Source organism: Somniosus microcephalus, chromosome 5 (genome assembly GCF_052327205.1).
Source record: "Somniosus microcephalus isolate GS21.2 chromosome 5, FLI_Smic_1.0, whole genome shotgun sequence".
Taxonomy (NCBI): Eukaryota; Metazoa; Chordata; class Chondrichthyes; order Squaliformes; family Somniosidae; genus Somniosus; species Somniosus microcephalus.
This window is the reverse complement of record NC_140991.1, coordinates 319,077,769-319,101,154: the sequence shown is the minus strand read 5'-3', so window position 1 is coordinate 319,101,154 and position 23,386 is coordinate 319,077,769. Positions and strand designations below refer to the sequence as shown.

The window sequence follows — 23,386 nt, the reverse complement described above, 5'->3', positions numbered from 1 at the left end:
ACTGCAACAGTTCAAGGCGGCGGCTCGCCACCACCTTCTCAAGGAATGGGCAATAAATGTTGGCCTGGCCAGTGACACCCACATCCCATGAACAAACAAAAAATATTAAATGAAAGTTGCTGTTGAAGCAACCGATGGGAGGCTGGAAAGCTGGGGAATTTTGTAGGTAGCCTATCCTTATTGGGGGAAAAAAGACTGGACATTCTACATGAGCTACTGTCTTATTTCCTTACTATTATATAAGAGGTTAGCTGCAAGCCAATATTTCTGCAAGTTTTATAACCTAGACCAAATCTGGGTTGTTTCAGGGGGATTAGCCTCATAATATATGTGGACTGAAGTTAAATTATAACAGAGTGTGGCACACTCTGATGAACATTTTTGACGTAAAAGGTGACATTATTGCTGGACAGAAATAGATTTTGCCCTGCACTCCACTCCTTCAGCACTTTTAATACGTACAGAAAGCAGTAGCAACTGGGAGCATGTCCTGTGGGATCCATTCTCAGCTTACTCCAGTGGTGCTCAGTTCTCAAATCTACCTAGTGCCATTCATGAATTTGAACTTTTTCATTAAACAGTGTGCGTGGAGAAGAAATGTTGAAGCTCATCATTTAGATACTTCAGGTATCATTAGTAGAATGATACAGAAGAGCATCTACAATGTGCCCATCCTTCATGGCTGATCCTAAATCACCAGGGGGGGGGGGGGGGGGGCAGAAAGCTAAAACAGAACTCTAGGAACGAGTACCATGGCACCTCTACCCTTCCTTATCCCCTCCCCTCTGACCCAGAGACGGACCAACTGTAGAGCCCCTACTGCTGGATAGGCATCAACTACAAACCAAGAATCCATCGCTTCTCATTCTCCCCAAAGCCATAGGCTCCTCAGGAAGGTACATGGTTCCATGGGCATCACAACCCTATAGTACCTGACCCAAAGGGCCAGTTTCATGTCGTCCCAGAGCATCAGTAGATGCTTTAGCCACATAGGACAGGAATGTCCAAAGTGTGGCCCATAGGCCACAGAACCATCAAGGCCCAGGCAACTTTATCATAGCTCCAATTGTCTATCTTACTCTCTGGTTTCTTATTTGAATTTTATGGGCCTAGAGATTTGAAAAGGTTGTTCTTAGCTCGGTTACCTCATTAATAGCTAAAATCTGAGTCAGAATCAACAACTTGAGATACATGACACTAATTGGAACCATGGCGTTACACTCCATACGTGGCCCACATGGCTTCAGTCACACCTACACAGGCCACAAAGACAAGGCTTGGAGACCCCTGAATTAGGGCAGCACAGCTGTCCTGATCCTTAAGATATCCACACGCACATCATTCTAGTCAAGAAGCACCAGGAGCAGAAATTTGTGCTTTATCCTCTTCTCACTGCCTAGCCCATGAATGCCAAGGCCAGCTGCAGCATCTGAACGGAGATCAGCAAACTCGATGCCAAGACCTACTGTCTACACAGCTACGCGCTGCCATTACAAACCAGGACATTAGAGTGCGCAGGTATGAAAAGGTGTTTGCAAATATTTTGTTTTAAGAAAAAGCAGCTATTAACAATTACGATCAAGTAAAAATGAATTTTAACGTGATGATTTTTTTTTTTTTTTTTAAGAAGATATATCTAACCAAGAATGCTTGCGAAAGCCATGCAGTCAGTGCCTCTTTGAACAGGGTGACGGTAAAAATATTCAGTGCATAAATGAAGCATCCTATGAAAAGATTATGGGAATTTCCAACCATTTTTTATTCAATCAACTTATACATACTTGAAATTATGTAAGAGGAGACAAAATTCCTTAAACTACATATAAACTTAATATTGGTGCTCTAGTAATTAAGTCACTCACAAAAATGAAAGAAGTCCAGTTTAATTCTGTTTCTATAACCGCATATTTCCATGAAGCATCTGCGTCGCAGGATACAATAGCTTTTGGGGGGGGGGGGGGGGGGGGGTGGAGGAGTGTCCTCTCATTAAACTATTACAACCATTGCAGAAATGACAGTTCTACTTAACCCTCCCAAAAATCCCGAGGATGAAGCAATATTGATCAAACACATTTTATTTCACCGGCTTGCATTTTTCAGCATATTAAAAGTAACTGCAAGTGGACCTTCGTCTAATTTCACATTTTTTATACAAAAGCTACACAGTGTTACACTTCAGAATACAATTAAATCTATTATGAATTAGTGCTCTACACAATTACTTCAGTTTTTAAAAATCAGGAACGGCTATAGCATTGCCACTATAACTTAACACTACAATACTAGGTTAAAAGGAATATCATTGACTGGTCTATTCTACTTCAAAGCAAGCTACGTCAGTACCATTACAGAGATTTAAAAAAATAATAAAAAAAGTTAACAGGCAAGGCTAGAGTTTTTAATAAGTTCCATCTCTTGATCCAATCTTGAGCGTTCTTCAAAAGTAAGCAGCCATTTCCAAATCCATTCTCTGATATTCCGACCAAAAGGACCAGAACAAAATACTTTGACTGTTCCCATAGGAAACTCAGCTTTTTGTTAGTGTCAGGCACTTTCTGAGATACTAGCCCACCCCTCGAGCCCTCTCAGCAATTCTACAGGCCAATCACAATGCAAGTTCATTCAGACAGTACAACTGCAGAAAGAAAAGAAAACATTCTTAACTACAACAAAAAGTTAAAAGATTAAAATGTCCATTTATTCAAATTTTGCCTAAAGATGCAAGCTCAAATTGCAATGGTGTAGCAATGGTGCAAAGTTAGTTAATATAATTAATAACTCTCCACCCTTTTAAATGATGTCCATACCTATTATGCAGGTTATATTTACAAGTCTGTATCAAACCAGGCCAGCTGATTACTGTCACCTGGGGGAAGCCCATCCATCAAGTCCTGGGCATGTCCAAGGTCTGGCAGTCCATCGACCGGATACTCAGCACCAGGGTGGTGACCACCCATATCATGCTCCATCATCGGGTCAATGCCCATGGTGTCCTGTCCGTATCCGCCTGGGTGGTAAGAGCGAAAGCTAGGATCTATAGTCACGGAATAACAGTAAGCAAAAAAAATGGGAAATGGGTTAAATGGGGAGGGTATTAAAAGGGGGATAAAAGCACAATGAGAACTAATGTGAGGCACTAAAAAAAGCAGCAACTATCAAAGTGTGAGAACACATTTCATATCCCCCAGTTTCTGGCAGCTCTGCCAAGTTATAAAGCATGAAAGGCCAAGGCTACATTCATTACTCAACAGTTACTGCATTGTTCCAACAGAACAGCCTTTTATTTTCTAAAGTGGCTGCACAGACACAAAGCACATTGTCAGCAGCATACCAGTGATTCAATAAACCATACCAGCTCCATACGGTGGAGGCATGCAAGGTGAACTAGTCGGAGGCCCACATTTACTCATACAAATCTAAACCTGAAAACTTGTGCTATCGTAGAAAGTCAGTAACTTCATGCCGCTAATCATTTCTGAAACCGTTAGTTTCCATTCAAGTTCCAGAAATTTCAGATTTAATATCAGGAATCCAGGGTTAGGAATCCACATTTGTGAAGATTAAAACTTTTATTGAAAAAATAAATCAGCGTCTTTCAACCAAGACAAAAACCATCTGTTCCTCATGAACGCCGGTATCATTTCTAAAAATTAAGTACTTCCCTTTCACCTTTGTTTAATAAAAAATGATTTAAAATTGAGCTTTCTAATGAGACTGATCAGATTTCAATTTACCTAAATTATTCCATTTAGATTCTGCTTTCAGATTATGCGGAGTCCCACATTTTTCTCTCTCATTTTAATTTCATCCGCCACCTTTAATTGCCCACGTCTCAGCTGAACACTCGCTGTTCAGTCTCTGCCCTTCAAGGTTTTAAAGTTATCCTACTCCACAGCATTTCTCCAGTTTGCCTCCTATCTCCCACAATTTAGTACATTAGAAAATACTGCTCCAGCCTCCTGGAATCATGGATCACCAATCTTCAAACCTGGCCACACTGTCAGGCATGGGGCTGGCTACAATTTCTAAAAGGCTGCTTCAAAAAAAAACTCGTCTTATTCAAACAAAGCCAGAATATGTATTTTAAAGAATGCATAGTGATAAAACATAACTAGCAGCATAAATTTGCTTTCTAAATACTGTAAAACACAATTTACACACTTAGCGTTTTCCACAGGTCCTTGGACCCAGGATTGGTCAAAAAGCTTCACGCATTTAATTACTGGGTCCTGCAAAATAAGGGGCAATTTTGTACAGCTCCACTCCCAGGATGTAACCTCGTTAGTGGCACGCGCAGGTTAGAAACTAGACTACAAGGCTGCAGCTTCCATCTCTGACCACACTCACCACTAACGAGGCTCTGCACTGGGAGTGAAGGTTACCCTCAGTGCGGCTCCTGATCTGCCACCGTTTCCCGGGCATGGCGGCACTTTTCATTTCATTTTTAAAAATCGGCAGCCCGAGTGAGGCGCTGGCGTTATCTTCATGGCTGAACTCCAGGCCACATGAGTTTGATACATAACCACTTCAGGAGGAGGAGGGAAGGGAGGAATTTCTAGCTCAGCTGGATGAAGATATGCAGACAGTTCAAGCCAATGTAGTAACTGGATCTACAGCAATTTGCTCAATTCCATTTCTCTGAACCGTTGGAATACGAACATTTCTAGTTATTCTTACTGGAACCAAACAAGCCATCAAAATAAAAACACCAACTGCTCGGACAAAGTAGACGTACCATCCGGACGGTATCCAAGAGGTTCACCTTGACCTCCCATGTCAATTCCAAGATCGCCTGCCTGTTTAAAGCAAAGTTTTGAAAAAGCCTATTATATTTGCCGTTTGATATCTCTCCCCAAGCGTTTCTGTGCACTCTCTCCTGCAGCACATCAGCACACAACGGGAAAATCTTAAATAATCAATTCATAAAATAATAAGCTAAATATTCTTCAGTAAAACAAGCACTAGATCTAGCGTGTGCGTGCAGTGTATCCCCGCGAGCTTACCTCATTCCATGCCATTGGCTCAGTTCTGAACAGCGAGCTCGTAAGCTCAACGGAGAGACGTTTTTTATAATCCTGTGGTTTGTCTTCAGACATACGGAACAGCACTGCCGCAGCGTAGGTAGCTATATAAACACAAGTTGGACTTCATTATGGTTCATGCTTTTATTCCATTTGACATATTCAACACAAGCCCCAAGTGTCAGTTCCAAAAAGATCTTCACACATACACTCTCTTGGGAACAATCTGATCAAACACACAGAAATCAGGGACAATGTGCATCTTGTGCAGCAGGGAACAGCCAAAAATGAAAAGCAACAGACAGACCCGCCTCAATTTGGGCCATAAAGACAAATATGTTGGTAGGTTATTGCCTTGGGCTTGTTGTGAAGTGCAACACCTTGAATCTTAATTCAGTGCCATTACCAGTTTAGTCTATTGAAGGTCACATAGAATAGTACAGCACAGAAGGAGGCCATTCAGCCCATCGAGTCTATGCTGGCTCTTTCAAAGAGCAATTCAGTCAGTCCCGCTCTTTCCCCATATCCCTGCAATTTTTTCTCCTTTAAGTATTTATCTAATTTCTTTTTGAAGGCTACTATTGAATCTGTATCCAGCGCCCTGTCAGGCAGCGCATTCCAAATCCCAACCACTCGCTGCGTAAATTTCTTTTCCTCCTGTCGCCTCTGGTTCTTTTGCCAATCACCTTGAATCTGTGCCCTCTGGTTATCGACCCTTCCGCCATTGGAAACAGTTTCTCTTTATTTACTCGATCTAAACCCTCCATGATTTTAAATCTTGTACTATGCACATCTGGATCATTCAGAGATTAAATAGCCTGAAATCTGATTTGGTCCATCTAGGCACTATGTCCCCCACCCCCAGATAATAAATTTACATTCAATTTGTGGGATTCTTGGTGCTTTTGGAGAAGATGCAGCAGCAGACACTTTAGATGGGCTCCTGAACGGGTTTCAATCATTCCTTCTCAGACAGTCAACTGCCAAGTTTCAAGTCTGATTAATCGTGCACCCATTTCGCCACAAACAAAGCTTGCCATTTCACTATACTCACCAACACCTTCGTTTCTGGAGTGCAGCAGTTCCGTGAGAGGAGCTGTGGCCCCTTCAGCCTCGATAGCTTCGGCTGCTTCCTTATCCTGAGCCAATTCACACAGCACACCAGCAGCAACCCGTTGGATATTCTCAATCGGAGAATACAGCAGCTGCAAGAGAAAAGCTCATAACTAAGCCAGTGGGTTTACATTTTATTAGAAAGCTCTATTCTACCTAGCACTGCGATTAAGTTAGAATTTAATTTACAGGCATTTTTGGTAACCATTCCCCAAATACACATCACTAATCGTCAAGTGGCTCACCGTCTTTTCTTTCTGCCACATTTCCTACATTACGACAGTGGCTCCACCTCAAAAAATACTTCATTGGCTGTAAAGCACTTTGGGATGTCCGGAGGTCGTGAAAGGCGCTATAGAAATGCAAGTCTTTCTTTCTCGATTTCGGGGTTAGGGAAAATGAAGGGGTCATGTATACAAGCATAGAAGTACGGTAGATATCAGGGCGGTTTTCTTTATGCAGAGTGATGCTGACACTTGGAATAAGTTACTGGCTGATCTGGCGAGTGAAGATTCGCAGCAACAGTTCAAGAAAGTGCTGGAGTTCCTTGTGGCTAATATCGGTGTGTCAAAAGGTAGATGGGATGTTGGGTATGTACCGCATGGTTTTGATGGTCTTACATTCCACGACTGCTGGTGGGAGGGAACAATGCGACTCAGGACGCTTAGCTACGCCACGGGTGTTTTGGACAGGCTTGATGGAACAGCTGGTCTTTTACTGTCCATAAAAGATTTGAGCAACACTCAAGATCGACACCATCGAAGACAAAGCAGCCCACTTGATTGGCACCCCATCCACCACCTTAAACATTCACTCCCTCCACCACCGGCGCACCGTGGCTGCAGTGTGTACCATCTACAAGATGCACTGCAGCAACTCACCAAGGCTTCTTCGGCAGCACCTCCCAAACCCACGACCTCCTCCACCTAGAAGGACAAGGGCAGCAGGCGCACAGCGAACACCACCACCTGCAAGTTCCCCTCCTAGTCATGCACCATCCTTCATCGTCGCTGGGTCAAAATCCTGGGACTCCCTCCCTAACAGCACTGTGGGAGCATCTTCACCACACGGACTGCAGCGGTTCAAGGTAGCGGCTCACCACCACCTTCTCAAGGGCAACTAGGGATGGGCAATAAATGCTGGCCTTGCCAGTGATGCCCACATCCCATAAAAAACAAATTAAAAAAATCCCAGAGTACTTATGGACAATTAGATTTGATAGAATTTAAGCTAAATACATTTAACATGAGACAGACATGTTGGCTGCCCAAAGATTGAACAGGTTTATCCATACATAGCTGTCATACAGACAAGAGAAGTCATGGGTTCAATCCTAAGTCTGTGCTGAATTAGTTATGTCAGCCAAACAGCTTGAGTTAGGAAAAGAGGATGTACTGGCCACGGTACTCGACTCCCGATTGCCCTGCAGCAACACATACTGGAAAGGGTAGTGGAGGAGTTGAAAGACAGACAGACTTGCATTTCTATAGCGCCTTTCACGACCACCGGACATCCCAAAGTGCTTTACAGCCAATTACAGGAAACTTTTTTTTTTTATCCAGCACAGACGGGACCAGCGTGGTGCTGGTTGATCAAAAAGTCCGTATTACAGAGAGGTATACTTACCACGGTACGAGAGCCCCGTACACAGCCACAAGTGCAGGAGCCCCGTACACTGCCACAGGTGCAGGAGCCCCGGTTACACGGCACTTGTGCAGGAGTCCCGGTTACACGGCCACAGATCCAGAAGTCCCTGTTGCATGGCCACAGGTGCAGGAACCCCGGTTACACGGCCACTATTATATAGTAAAACTTACTTGAACCTACTCCTGCATTTTGCCGGTTGAGAGAGATTTCCGGATATTTAGGTGCTGGGTAACAGAGTTTCCTGTAAGTACTTTTTGAAGTGTAGTCACTGTTGTAATGTAGTTGGACATCAATCGAGGACAAGATCCTGGTCAGCTCGGCATGGTCTCCAGCCCCTCCCCAAAAGTTCACATATGAATACTGTAATTGCCACGTGGACAGAGTGCCAGAGGGAGTCACCATCTGTTAATCCAGTGAAGAGAGTAGGATAAGGAAGGAAAAAAATGCAACAAAAAAAATTACCTGGACAAACAGCGGAATGGTATTAAGTCCTCTAATGACAATCCTGTTGTGAACATCACGTGCAAGAATATGAAGGGCCCCAGTGCAGCCTTCCACAATCTCTTCCATTCGTACTCCCTCCTGCCAAACAAAAGTCAGAACAGATTTAAACACAGATTCTACTATATTTTTTGGAATATACCATTAAACATACTCCAGTATAAGCTTACCACAAACTGCTGCTGTGTGCCTCCCATTGACGTGCGGCGCTGGGTGTCTTGGTGTGCTCTAACCAATAGTTGGACCAGCCTTGGAATGGCACCTTGCTCGCGAAGTGGGGCATGGTTCGCTGGGCACAAGGCCAGGTTGCGGATGAGACCAACAGTAGCCTAGAGAGAGACCAAGCCAGGGAAGCTATTAGGTTCATCAACATGGTTAAGTGTGTGTGCTCAAGACTGATAAGTCTCGTAAAACCGTCACTATTAATACGACGATACAAGAACACTACGGTTTCAAGCACCACGTCTCCAAAAGGGCCTTCAAGTACAGCAGTATTATTTTCCGTCTCTAGCTGAAATTATGTAATATAAATTTGACGGCTGTGGGTCGGAACGAAGGAAACTTTTTACTTTTATTATGGAACACATGATGGAAACTCGTCTCCCATTTCATGGGCACTACATGCTGAAGAATCCCAGCTGAAAACACTACTTAAGATACAATGGACTTTTTTTTGTTGCCATAAACACGTTTTTAAAAACTGTTAAAATGCAAAAACCTTCTAGAATGAGAAAAATTTGCTATAGAACTGCTATATCCAACCCCTTCCAGTCTCTCCGAGTAAATGTACAGAACCATGCAGGAAACCCCAGGTTTCAATCCATGCTCATGTGATCTTTGCTGGGCTGAGTGTAGGGGGCCTATAATTCGCTTCAAAATCTGCAGGTTAGGGAGATGCTCAAAGGCCTGGGACTTCCACTAGCAACGTTCCCTCTAAGCTGTGCGGCCGTGCAGCTGTCCGCTGGTCCTACGCAGCTCAGGACCAGCTTTTCCATTGTTAAATTTCTCATGCGTGAAACTGTGACTGCGCCAAACAGCCCGTTAAAAGGGCTGTGCAACCATTAGGGGGAAACATTGACCACTAGGATTCCTAATGAGTGATCCTGCTGCACAGACACGTGTAGACACAACCTAAGGAAAGGATCTGGTTCAGTTGTAAACTCCTCTACATGTAAGATAGTCTAATACTTACTGTCCTTCACAAGTGAAAAGCACCCCAATACTTTCTGCGGGAGGGACAAGGGGGAAAAGAATCGACATAGCTACTGACAGCAGTAGTCTTTGATGAAGTGGAAAGGTTCCACACGACAAGAATTAATAAGTAAACTTGTGACAAATACAAAGCCTTTTTTTGAGAAGGGGAAGGGAGACAGGGGTTGCTGAAGTAGCATTTCCAACTTAAAGCAGCGACGGCAGTCCATCATTTTTTCATACCATTCAATAATATTTTCAGTTCAAAAGGAAAGTATGTTCTAGGACATTACCTTAATCAGAGGCCAGTGAGACGGAGGGTGCAGGAGCTTAACCACTACAGGCAGCCCGTAGTGGAGACGTACAGCGTTTTGGGCCATCTCTGCATCTTGATGCCGGCTTGTCAAATGACGTAGGGCACAGATGGCGGGTTCGGTGATGTCTTCTCGGTCACCAGCTCGGAGGACGGTGCGCACCAAAGCCTCAATGCCACCAACCTGGCAGACCATCATCTTGTTCTTGTAGTTATTGCATGTCAGGTTAGAAAGGATACCTGCTGCACATGTCACAACATTAATATCATCCGATCCCAGGAGCTGGACAAGGGTTCCAAGGAGACCTTCCATTCCCTCCTAAAAACACAAAGCAAAGCAGCATTTAAAAGTTGCTTAAAATAAATTTACCAGGACTTCCCATCGCATTTTTGAACCATTACATAATGTAAGCAAAACTGATCAAAGCAGCGGATGCCAATATACTAAACCAGTCCCTTTATACAGAGGATCCCCGATCCAATCACAACCAGTTCTGTTATCTGGTTTTAATGCTCTTAACAGCATGACCAATCCACTGCCAAATTTCCCCTGGACAACAGCACATTTTAGAAATCTAATTGCTTGTGCAAAAAAATGCATTAGTACACAACCTATTTAAGCAGTCAACCATTCAGTTTAAAGAATTGCTATCGAGCTGCATAATCTGTACTTAACACAGTGGATTCTCATATTTGATTCATCCCTACACTAAAGTGAACGAACCTGCTTAGTAGCAGCATCCGACAGATTTCTCAGGGTCCAGAGACAGTTCTGAACAAGTCGCTGACTTGGGTCTGTGAGGTGCAGTCCAAGCGCCTGCATGCCACCTGAAAAGGAGCAGAAAACACCGTTTACAAGTTGACCACCTGCCGGAAATCAACAGGAACAACTCTGGAAAGGCCCAGGCACTCACCAGCTTCCACTATTGCAGGTTTATTACTGGAGCAGACAGACAGCACTTTGAGCACACGGCTGGTGGTCCACAGCAATTTCTCATACGTGTAGGTCCTCATGATGTTCACAAGTGCCTGGGGCCCTCCACTCGCCAGAATGATCAACTGAAGAACAAGAGTCCGTTTAGTACAATTGAAGCTGACCGAGCTGGTTGTGTTGGGTTTTTTTTTTATAATTTAGTTTTAAAATCACTCACTTTGCTTTCTTGGTTGCCATACGCCAATATCTGAAGGCAATCTGTGGTGATGGCCAGAAATTTGACATTGGTCTTGTTTAGCAAGGCGACCATTTTCTGCAGCCCACCAGCCAGACGCACTGCCATCTTGGCTCCCTCCTGGTGTAGCAACAGGTTGTGGAGGGTTGTTATGGCGTAGAACAGAACAGAGTCCACTGGGGACCTAGAAAATGGTATGAAAATTATCCAGGCTGCTAAACATACGTCTAATTAAATGCTGCGAAATCAAGTGTGAAGAAAATACTGCATTCTTCTATTCAAAGTATTTAAAAATACCGCATGATATTTATTGCCCATCCCCAATTGCCCTCGAGAAGGTGGTGGTGAACTGAGCGGCTTATTGCCCATTTCAGGAGCCAGCTAAGAGTCAACCACAATGCTGTGGGCCAGACCGGGTAAGGACAGCAGATTTCGTTCCCTAAAGGACATTCGTGAACCAGATGGGTTTTACAACAATCATGGTCACCATTACAGATACTAGCTTTTAATTATAGATTTATTTTAATTAACTGAATTTAAATTTCCCAGCTGGCGTGGTGGGATTTAAACTCACGTCTCTTGATCATTAGTCCAGGCCTCTAGATTACTAGTCCAGTAACGGTAACCATTGTGCTACCGTGCCCTGTTTATGTTCCTACTGAAGGCTCAACCCATCATAAAACCAAGGTATTTAACATCACTCAAAATCAGCCACAAGGAGGTGCCGATCAAAACAAACTGATGCCGATTTCCTCCCTGATGCAGTAGCACGTGGCCTCTGCACGTGACCCTGTGGAGAATCCCAGGCACAAACAAGCGTTCCACCATTTCCAATGCGCAGTACAATGGAGTTGCAAAGTTTTAGTAATGTTAACATGTTTAGAATCATTGCCCGAGGGAGAAGAGAAACTTTGTAAACACAGTAAACAATGTTCCCCAATTTTATTTTTTGGGGTATATGGCCCCCTTTAAAGGGGCTACACGGCCCATTCACAGTTAGAGCAAAATTTAACACTGGAAAAGCCGGTCCCAGGCAGACAGCTGCATGGCCGCACAGCTTAGAGGGAACATTGAGAGTAAACCAAGAGCTCCAAAGATTCTCGAGGAAGTGCCACTACTGTAGTCAGCAGTCTGACTACCCACCCAAGCATTTTCACCAGGGCAGGGATGCCTCCAGATTTGAAGATAGCCAGCAAGCCTTCACGATGGTGAGACAGGTTATGCAGAGTCCCAGCAGTGCAGCGTGCGGTCTCTACATCATTAGTATTCTGCATGGTACGGACAATAGCAGATACCATCTGAGGGGAACGCATAATGGCATGTCGAGAGGCTTCTTTTTTTGACAGCTGATGAACCATCACCGCAGCTTTGTTTACCACAACCTAGAACAGAAGTGGAAAGAAAAAAAAAATCAGTACATATACAGTAAAGCTGGAGGGGCCATGGTTGGAAGCTTTACATTCCCATTATAGTTAATTATACAAGTTTACAAAACAGTAGCAGCCTTAGCCAGTGAATTACAATTGCTATAGTCAATAAATCCAGTGGTTGTGCATAGACCTGCTAATCAGTTAGATTGATAAACCCTGCCCCCCCCCTCTCCCCCCCAGTGACAAAAGATGATCGCAGAGGCCAAAAACAAGTAATTTGTGTAGTAAAAGTTCCTCTACCTGGTCCTCATCATTGAGCAGTTTTGTCAGTTCTGGGATAGCGCGAGTAGCCAGCTCCGCATCATCCTGATAGTTGATGAGGTTAACAACAGCATGCTTCAGCATCTGTGAAGGCTCAGCCAAGCGCTGCACATTGGTTGGGTGAGCTGCATCAAACTGTGTCGACGGGATCTGCATGCCTTCATCCAGTGTTTCAGGAAACATGGCCGCACGGACCCGCTGAGCTCTAGTCATAGCATACTGGCCATCAATATCTAATAAGCAGGATAAAAAGGTTAAAATCAAATGCAGAGATAAAAAGCACGTAGCTAAATATAACTGCCTATTCATGAATGTTACTGTGTTCAAGACCATTTTAAACTGCAATAGTGAATGAAAAGCATCACGGGTGGTGGAGTCATTCCTCTACATGTATAAACTAGAGAAAAATCAACCCACATATAGGTTTTGCAGCACAAAGCTATTAATTACTAATATATTCCAATTTATACTACTGGAGTCCAAATAGTGTTGATATAAAATTTAAAAAGTATTTAAAAATCAGACACTTACCAGTTACTTGCTCTGGTGTGAAGGACTGGGTGAAGCCTTGCTCCCATTCGTATAACACATGACTGGTATCCACTTCTTCCTCTTCTGGGTTGCCCTTTCCACTCAGCGAAGGGGCTGTAGTCGTGGCTCCAGAGTGAATACCTGAATCCAAGTACGACTGCTGCTGCCAGTGACTGACCTGGGCTTTACGGTCCGGCTCCAGGGCCATGTCTAGTTCCATCAAATCAGCTGTTGCCCAGAGGGAAGAAAAAGGGAGACGGAAATTAAGCTTTTAAGATGCATTAATTTATTCAACAGCACGCAGTCCCTGGTTCTTTTCTATCCGTTCATAGGCAGAGCATCTCCAGCAATGACGTCGCTTCCCACCCCCACACTAGTACCTCCAGAGTCCCCCCAAGGATCTGTCCTTGGCCCTCTCCTCTTCCTCACCTACATGCTGCCCCTTGACATTATCCGCAAATGCGAGGTGAGCTTCCGCATGTACACTGGTGACACGCAGCTCTACTTCACCACCTTTATACCCTGCCGGTGTTGACTGATTGCTTGTCTGACATCAGTCTTTGATAAGCCACAATTTCTTCCAGCTCAACACTGGGAAGATTGAAGCCACCGTCTTTGGCCCCACCATAAATTCTGTTCACTTGCTACCAATTCAACCGCTGTCCCCGGCCATTGTCTGGAGCTGAACCAAACTGCTCGCACGCTCAGCGTCCTATTCAACCCTGATCATAACTTCCTAGCCCATATATTCCATCGCAAAGACCACCTACTTCCTGCTCCGTAGCATCGCCCACCTCCACCTCGCCCGTCGATGCCTTGATCACTTCCAGGTTCTACTATTCCAATGCTCTCCATCACTGCCTCCTATTTTCCACCCACGATAAACTTCAGCTCACCCAAAACTCTGTTGCACGCATCCTGTCCCACTCACCCATCACCTCTCTCACCTTGCTGACTAACTAGATCCCAGTCCCCCAAAACCTCCAATTTAAAATTCTCAACCCAACAGCCTGTTTGTGTAACCTCTTCCAGCCCTACAACCCTCTCTGCAAACTCTGCCTTTGAGGCACACCCCCTTCCATTGCCTCACTATTGGTGACCGTGCCTTTAGCCGTCTGGGCCGCACGCTCTGGAATTACCTCGCTCGCCTCCTCCAAGGTCTCCTCAAAACCCAGCTCGTTGACAAAGCTTTTCTCCGATTACGGTTCTGCTATTATAAATGCAAGTTGTTCTGATTTTCTTCTATTTTGGAAAATGGGGCATTAAAGAGATTAAACTGTTGTATTTCTCATTTTAACGTGTATTTATATAGCGCCTTTAATGTAGTAAAACGTCCCAAGGTGCTTCACAAGAGCAATAATCAGACAAAATGTGACAGCGAGCCACATCAGGAGCTATTAGGGCAGGTGCTTGGTCAAAGAGGTCGGTTTTAAGGAACGCCTTAAAAGGAGGAGAGCGAGTTGGAGAGGTTTAGGGAGTGAATTCCAGAGCTTAGGGCCTCGGCAGCTGAAGGCACGGCCACCGATGGTGGAGCGATTATAATCAGGGATGGTCAAGAGGCCAGAATTGGAGGAGCGCAGAGATCTCGGAGGGTTGTGAGGCTGGAGAATATAAAGAGATAGGAAGGGGCGAGGCCATGGAGGGGTTTGAAAACAAGGATGAGAATTTTAAAATCAAGGCGTTGCTCAAGGCCATCTACACCACTTTCCCTGGACAAACCACTCCCAAATCTTCAAATAACATCACGAAGGTCGATACTACAAGGGACACCTATAGCTAAGCATCCCACTGCATGGCGAACTGACTGTAGTACTCTCCCAAGTGGATATTCTTAGCAGTCCCATGAAATAGGTAGGTATAGTACTGTAAAAAGCCAATGAATCTACTCCTCTTGCCCCAGATTCCTCTCCAGACTAGTGGTTTGAAAAGACTGCAGCGCACATGTGCCCAGAGCTATACTAGAAAATTCTGAACAGAAACATTGGGTCTCAATTTAATCAACAGAGAAGCTTTTAACATTGGAGTAAACTAAAATGTTAGCGGTGTTACTTTTAGCATGCAACACTTGCTACCTTGCCAAGTTCAGTATTCTGAATGTGGGTGGGGTGCACAGACTGAAGCAACATTTCTGCCTACAATCTGACCCAGTTTCCCAGGCAGCACACAGCACTCTGACACACTCTGGGCTGCATCAGTCTCCAGCAGATCAGCCTAAAGTTATTAATAAGTACTCACCAGAGGGTACATTAAGCAAAAATAGAAATGTTCACTTTATGTACACTAATTGGCACACGTAAACCTCAATGTGCTTTCCGCTGGATGAGTCAAGACCCATGGAGAGATGCTAAACATCTCAGGGCAGATAAGCTGCTATGGGAACAGTAATTAACAAGTTCCGTACCTGAGGTAGTCATAACTTAGTCAGTTCAATTCAGCCTTAATGGTCGTTTAATCTCCAACACCTGAAATAAATAGAAGACAACGGATTAAACGCAAATAAAATTAGCATTAAACAATACTAAAGTCGTGAACTATAAGTACATCTAGGATTCTTGGCGTAGACAAATGCATCAACAATAATAAGTGGAGACAAGCCCTAAATCACTTTAGGATACTAGTCCATATCACCACTTTTTTTGCATTTTAAGCTACTCAGAAAAAATTCAGGGAACCATTGTTCAATATTTTATTTACCATTACCATCGCAAATTTGTGTAAAGTTGCATTAGCAGCATTGCACATATGTCCTGTAAACTATATTTTGATGCAAGTATATTAAACCTCCTGCCAGCTCCACACTGTCTACAAGACTATACTTTGGGCAAAATACCACATTTGAGATTACCACATGCATCATGATGTCACCATTAAGCTCTGTAAAGTATACAATGGCGCCCCATAAGACTACCGTTCGGGGAGCAAAAAATTCCCTTTACTACTATAATGTGAATTCGATGGTTGAGTTCTTTAAAACTACCATACACTGCTAAATGTACATCTTTATTAATGTAGCATGAATTAAAAAAAACAAAGCTGTTACTTACACAAGCTATGTTCTGGGGAGGAAACTAGTGCAGTCTCAATGAAGATTTATGCAGCATATTGTTTTGAAACAAATTTAGAATGCAATGCAGTCCCAGGTTCCTACAACAAGGCAACTGAATTACTCAACAGACCGAAGAACCAACTGAAACTCTAGCAAAGCACAAAACTAGTCAGTGAGTCAGCACAAATGGATCCCACATATACTGATAATATGCTATATCATTTGCTATTTGCCCTTCAAACATCTAACAAATCAGTGTTGTCTAATGCATAAAGGATGTATGGATAATGTTTTTCCTATTCCTGATCAGAATTACATTTATATTAAAATTTGTAAATGCAACATCAATGTAGCAGTGCAACTACCACAGGGAGACAAAGCAAAGTGCATGCGTTTCAGCTGTAGCTCCAATATAAAATGACAGCGCAGGAAACCAAAACCACAAGTAGCCCAAAAATGGTTCCCGTATGCCTCCATACAGGCAAAAGCGCTATTTTACTCCCACTGGTGTACAGATCTTCATTTCCTCTTCCTGCCCCTACTCCAACTGCCAAGGTACATGCAGTCTGTTGAACTGCAAAAATTTGTCTTTTAAATGGATTCCATTGCTGTAGAATCCACCCCACAATATAAAACAGGATCGCTTCTACACCCACTGAATTCTAGCCCAGCACTGTAAACAGTTCTCCAATATGTGCGGGTTAGGTTGATTGACTATGATAAATTGACCCTTAGTGTTAGGGGGATTAAATACGTGGGGTTACAGGGATAGGGTGGGATATGTGTTGGTGTAGGGGTTACAGGGATCGGGTGGGATATGTGTCGGTGCAGGCTCGATGGGCCGAAATGGCCTCTATCTGCACTGTGGGGTTTCTGTGATTTCTGTGATAAACACCATTAGGATTCAGTTCCACGTTCAGACCCTATTGGCAATTTCAATCTAGTCGTGCCAGCAGAAATTCTACTCAAACCTGCCAATAAACAGGAAGTGTCATTTTTGCTTCAGTTCAAATCCAATAACATGCAGCAGGCTGTATAATGTTAACTGGCCCAGAGATTGCCCAGAAAATGTGAAACTAACATTTCAGATAAAACCAGGTATACTAAAACTATCCCCTATATTATTCAGAACAGAGATTACCATTGCTATTGAATGTTCATTATCTTCCAGTTATCACACCTCGAATTGCCTAGACACCCCTGGGCAGATTAAGCTAGCTCTTGCAGCACCAGTGCAAATAAAGGCCAATCGAGGTTTGCTTTTTTGGGGGGCGGGGAGAAAAATGAGAACAAAATAAAAGATTACCTCCAGCTAAATCCAGAGCCCACCACCAATACAAACGGGTTTATGAGGACACTCCCAACAATTAATTTTCCCCTTTAGTGAAACTATAAGTAGCTTTACCTGCCTACTGCCATTATCAATCTGTACCACAGTGAAACAAATGTAGACTATATTTCAGCATGAGCTTCGAAGTACAAAACCTGCCATATTACACAATCCCAAGCTCGCAGTCAGTTTCAAGCTCAGCAGCACTGCAATATTACTAGGTATTTTTCATTCGCAGCATCACAGGACAAAGGATGATGCAGCTGAACACAGTCACCAGTTTGACTGGTCACTGCTAGGAACATGCTCAAACTGATAAATCGGCAGAACCTTGATTTATGACAGTTGGCATGATTCTACCATATGCGGGTGTTATAACTAGTTCTTTTTGCCTTAACTGATAAAAGTTAGGACTTCAGTGACGCAAGCTGTCTCTTTTACAGGCACACACTATTTCATGACTTAACCTTGGCAGGCAGCAGCTCACCAGCACCTTCAAGGGCAATAAATGCTGGCCTTGCCAATGATGCCCACATTCCGTGAACGAATATTTAAAAAAATATATATAGCTATTCAAGGGTTATTCAAACATAGCCAAGTAAAACTCTCAACTGTGAGTCATAAACTTACCTCTCTTCATATGGTCAATTTAAAATAAAACAAAATTCACGCTTCCACTTCAACAAGCACCAGACCCAGAGATTATCCGATATAGAACCACTAACAGAACAGCAGCGACTGCGCTGAAGGAACTTGGCATCAGCTGTTTCAACAACTCCCATGATGCCATTATTTGCCAGTATAACTGCTAGGCTCCAGAGTTTGAAACAACACATGGGATAATAAGTCAGCTATATCTCTATTTATAAAAATAAATAGATTGAAGACCTTGCTCGGTTTAAGAGGCGGTCAGACCACCGTGTTAATTTTAAAACTGAGCCGAAAGGTGTCCAGCTCAGCAAACCAGATTGAAGGGTTTGCAGCAGTTCTAGAGGCCATGGCGGGGGGGGGGGGGGGGGGGGGGGGGGGGAAGGGGGAAAGAGGTTGGGACTCTGACAGGTAGTCACACTTTAACATGGTGCAAACAGCTACTTGCTTAATAGGGTTTAAGTGACACCTCTGGCAACTGCAAATAGTCAGCAGCTGACCGATAACTGGGGACTGTGTAAATGGTGGGGACTGCACTCAAATCCTTCATGCGAGTTATTCACCCAGATTCAAAGAACCAACAAGAACCATATCCTTACAACACGAGTATTAGGCAACATGTAACATATGGTTAGATTTTAATATTTATCAATAGGCACATGAGTCACATACTGAGCTGCTTTCGCCCCATCAAACATTTCCTTTTTCTCTTTAGAAGCAGTTAACTCCACAGGGTGCCAACAATCTCCTCCTCCTCTCCCCACCCACCCATTTTGTCCAAGCAACTGCTTTTCATGCGCCATGCAGCAAACATTAGCAGGCTACACAATCCAAGAGGCACATTCCTTGTGCACACATCAGAAAAGTTCACTGGGTAGTGATCCAAAATAGAAACCTGGCTGATATTCCTTTTATCTAGTCCAGACAACAGTAGGGCTAGGCATGCCACCAGCTGGAATCAGATAACTAAGTAGTCTAGGAGACAATCCTGAATGCCTCCTGGTTCTCGACCAGCTCAGTAAGACACTGACCCACCAAGCCACTGGGGAAGCTCACTGATCTAGATTTAATTGGCATTAAACCAAAGTCGCTTCTAGAGGAAGCTGGTCAAATGCAAAAGTCTGCAATTTAAGACTCATTATTTCAAACCTTTCCAACAAAACAGCAGCACAACCTGGAAATGTACAGCAGGCCCAACAGCACTGGGGGGGGGGGGGGGAAAAGAAGAGAGCTAGGAGAGGAGGAAGGCAGACTTTTCAGTTAAGAATGAGTCTCCAACCGAAACATTAACCTTACTTTACACCTTTATCTGTACTTCGTGTATTTTATTTTAATAATGTCAATGGGCAGAAACGCTACTAAAACAGCTATTAATTGATTTTTATTTTTTATTTTTTTTTATAAATACCTTGCAGCTGGCCATTTTCCAAGTGTCATTTCTATATTGCTGCCCATCTGCCGACTCCCACATCAGGCAGCCACATCAAGATGAAGTAGCTGGAGGGAAGACCCATTTTCCTACTGGGTTATCTCGGCCGACAGATCTTATTGGAATGAGTAAATCCGTGGCAACAGCACATTTCAGTTGATGACATATGTCACTCAGACGTTTCCCATTTCTTTCATAGTGCTGGGACGATGTCATTAAATCCCCTCAAGCCTATTCTGCCGTGGCTGTACCTTAACTTATCTACCCACCTTGGTTCTGTAATCTTTCATATCTTGCAGAACAAATATATCTCAATCCGAGTTTTGAAATTTTCAATTGACCCCCAGCCTCAACAACATTGAGGAAAGAGATTTCCAGATTTGGACTTGCTGCAAGCAACACTACAGGAGATCCATTAGTTCCAAAACAAGTATGAGTGCCTCTGTTAGCTTGCCTTACTGAAACCCAGGCTGCAATGTAGAAGCAACTTAAATTTTGCAGCATTGTTCTTAACTGGAGTCAAGCTTGTCTTCTCTTTCAGATACCTTTTTCCAAACTATCCATAAGAATGTTTCCTTCCATTTCTTTATTTTTCGGTGCGCGTTTTTTCCTATTTAAATGCCGTTGAGCCAGCTGTGGGGAGCTGCAGAATCAATTCAATTTTATTCAATTCAATTTTAGTTGCCATATGTACTAGTACAATGGAATGCTTACTCCCCGTGGGGACACGTCAGCTATTTTTACAGCGCCGTGTTCAGAAAGTCAATTCTTTGGCATCCAGTGGCAGTGGGAGCACGATGTCCCTCAGCCGCTCCGTCCTCCTCCTCACTGTTGCCGGCTCGGCTCCACGTGTGGTGGCCTGCTTCTCCCACTCACCCTCTGGCCACCATTCCCGGCTCCCCTCCTCCCAGTCGGACTGCGAGTCGTCGTGGCTGCTGCTCGATGCGCTGCGTTGCCTCTGGTCGCCGCGGCCTCCACCTCACCATCGCTGGCTCCACGGTCCGACAGCCCGGGCCTGCTTCTCCCGCTTCCGGTCCGGCCGCCATGCTCGGCTCCCCTCCTCCCAGTCGGACTGCGAGTTGTCGTGGCTGCTGCTGCGTCCCGATGCGCTGCGCTGCCTCCGCCCGACTCGCTGAACACATCCTCCGGTCACCGCAGCCTCCACCTCGCCGTGGCCACGGTCCGACGGCCCGGGCCTGCTTCTCCCGCTTCCGGTCTGGCCTCTGGCCACCATGCTCGGCTCCCCTCCTCCCAGGAATGCCTTCCCGCTGAGGAGCAGCCGGCCAATGTGCCCTAGCGGGTCGACGTGGCTGCTGCTGCGTCCCGATGCGCTGCGCTGCCTCCGCCCGACTCGCCGAACACCTTGCTACGGTTGCGGGAGCGAGCGGCGAGAGCAGGCCGCCCGAAGCAGGGAGAGCGCACTAGCGCCGGACCGTCTCGGGTGCCATCTTGACGATTCAACCGAATGCTGTGCGGCCACGCGGCGTAAAGGGAACATTGATGCCAATGGGGCAACACAGTGTAATCAAACAGAAAACCAATTTATATGTGCCTTTTTAAAAATATTTGGGCACAACTAATAAAAGGAACTTAACCGTAAAATAAATGTAACGAAAAAGGAACAAAATCATAATATTACTGGTATCGGTAAGACACTCCATTCCTTGTGTTGCCCACTGGTCACGGAAGACCTCAAAGGTGTACCCTCTCCATGGCCACCTGAGTGCTGACAAGACCACAGGAGAGAGGCAGGCTCAAGTCCTGCTTTCGATTTGGAACTTTACAGCCTTCTGGACCCAACATCATCATCTTCAACAATTTCAGACCATAACCTCTGCCCCTGCTTTTTCCACATGGCAGCTGTTGATGATTCTGCCATTCCCATTTACACCTCTTCTAGACTCACCTTTTGTTTCTTTACTTGTCCCATTACCATCTTCTTTTGCCTTGCACCCATCATCTCTTTTGCCATTTAATCTCTCCTGCCTTCCACCCACTCACAGACCTTCCCTTTTGTTCTTTCCTCCCCCCTTTCCCTGCCCTTGCTTAAAATCTGAGACAACTTTTTCCAGTTCTGATGAAAGGTCATCGATCTAAAACGTTAACTCGGTTTCTCTCCCCACAGATACTGCCTGACCGGCTGAGTATTTCCCGCATTTTCTGTTTTTAATCACAGTCTTGCTGGGTATTTTCTTTACCAGTTTCTGTTTTTATTGCATCCTTTCGGTCCTCATAATTAGCTGTAATCAGCTGTACCCATTCAAGGAAACAACTGCAGTTTAACGCAAGCACACCAACTTCTTCCGTCGTTCTGCTTTTTATGCAGAACAGATGAGCATTTAACAAGCCAAGGCACATCAGCAGGGTAGGAGTTAAATCCCAACAAAAGCTCAACAGGAAATGAATGCAAATATTCATTAACCATGGCATTTGCTGATGTCTGACTCTGAGCAGGACAAAGGAACACATTAAATCGTGATTAACAAGGATGTCCTGGAGGCCCGTCATTTCACACCACATTTTAACTTTAACACACAGACCAGCAGCCTGACACCAGCCTCAGACATATCAACCTGGCACTGTTAGAACTCATTTATGAAACAGCGAGATTCTTCAGGAGAGAAGAGAAAAAGTTCTCTGGATTTAAAGACAAGGATGTGGCCAGAATATCTAGTATTTCAAAACTTCAGCTTTTAAACGGTTTGTATATTTTGTTACACCTGTGTAAATGCAGCCAACTCCCAATGTGCATTTGCATGGCTCTACGTTTGGCAGTCTGGTTAGGAAAGCTGATCTTAGCCATGTAAACACAGACATTGCTCTCCCCTGATCCAAGCTCTAGAAGCACAAAATGTAAAATCACCTACAGAATAGAAAGGTCCTGGGTCTATGAGAAGTTGACTGATGTGAGTTAGGGTAGCAGTAAAGGGGGCTATAATTCAGTGACCATGTTAAGAGGGAACACAAAAAAAGCCAGTGTTCCCACCCAAATTACCATGCAGTGACTCCTGCTAGAACATTATCACATGGACACCCTGCAAGGTTATATTGTGCTGCCCCAGTGCAATAAAATAATCTGCCAACATCCACCATCAAATCTTAAAGAATAACAGCCACTTGGGATACCACTCAGCATAAACCTGGGACCTTCCAAGTCTATTAAGCGTGTTTACACAATATTACCCCACAAGCCATCAATGCCTTCAGGAAAGGAAGAAAATTCTGATTTTTTTGTTCAAAAAACAGACTCTGGCACTGCTCCAAGAACCGGGCAGCATTTCTTCACGTTTTAAACTAACAATGTGAATTTATAAAGCGGCTTTAATGTAGATAGTATCCCAAGGTGCTGAGAGAGGAAAAGAGTAGAGTCAAAAGCATGGTCAGAGAGATGTATTTTGCGAAGGCTTTTAATGATCGGCAGGGAGGTAGAGACAGGATTTGGGAAATGTGTTGTAAAGACTAGGACCAAGGTAACAAAGCTTTGCCAGAGGTGGACCGTGGGGTTTTTGGGGGGGGGGGGGGGGGGGGGGTGGAACATGTGATTGCAGAGATAGGATGGGGCAAAGCTTTGGGGGAATTTGTATACAAGGATTTTAAATTAATTCCATTGTTGCTTTGGGGGGGGGGGGGGGGGGGAGGGGCGCGTCATGGGGGCACAGTATAGGTCAGCAGGATGGGGGCGATAGATGGGACAGGGCGGAGTATTAGATGATTGAGTTCATGGAGAGGGGATCAGGAAACCAGGATGCATGACAG

At 44.4% G+C, this 23,386-nt stretch overlaps 1 protein-coding gene across 3 annotated transcripts in view; it reads right to left on the bottom strand.

Annotated features, from left to right (window-relative positions):
- Positions 1 to 1,735: 1,735 nt before the first annotated feature.
- The window catches only part of ctnnb1 (catenin (cadherin-associated protein), beta 1), a 39,822-nt gene continuing 18,171 nt past the window's right edge, over positions 1,736 to 23,386 (bottom strand). For 2 of the 3 annotated variants that reach the window (XM_085989318.1, XM_085989317.1), the window contains exons 2-16: positions 15,579 to 15,639; positions 13,178 to 13,405; positions 12,626 to 12,879; positions 12,099 to 12,337; positions 10,938 to 11,139; positions 10,701 to 10,845; positions 10,511 to 10,614; positions 9,767 to 10,105; positions 8,453 to 8,611; positions 8,244 to 8,363; positions 6,076 to 6,226; positions 5,004 to 5,125; positions 4,736 to 4,796; positions 2,808 to 3,034; positions 1,736 to 2,635 (exon numbers count right to left, since the gene is read on the bottom strand). In XM_085989318.1, the coding sequence (XP_085845444.1) occupies positions 2,826 to 3,034; positions 4,736 to 4,796; positions 5,004 to 5,125; positions 6,076 to 6,226; positions 8,244 to 8,363; positions 8,453 to 8,611; positions 9,767 to 10,105; positions 10,511 to 10,614; positions 10,701 to 10,845; positions 10,938 to 11,139; positions 12,099 to 12,337; positions 12,626 to 12,879; positions 13,178 to 13,405; positions 15,579 to 15,591 (2,346 nt within the window). In that variant the 5' untranslated portion in view covers positions 15,592 to 15,639 and the 3' untranslated portion in view covers positions 1,736 to 2,635; positions 2,808 to 2,825. Of the gene's footprint in view, positions 2,636 to 2,807; positions 3,035 to 4,735; positions 4,797 to 5,003; positions 5,126 to 6,075; positions 6,227 to 8,243; positions 8,364 to 8,452; positions 8,612 to 9,766; positions 10,106 to 10,510; positions 10,615 to 10,700; positions 10,846 to 10,937; positions 11,140 to 12,098; positions 12,338 to 12,625; positions 12,880 to 13,177; positions 13,406 to 14,316; positions 14,420 to 15,578; positions 15,640 to 23,386 lie in introns of all 3 variants that reach the window. The other variant, XM_085989319.1, reaches the window with a different exon arrangement.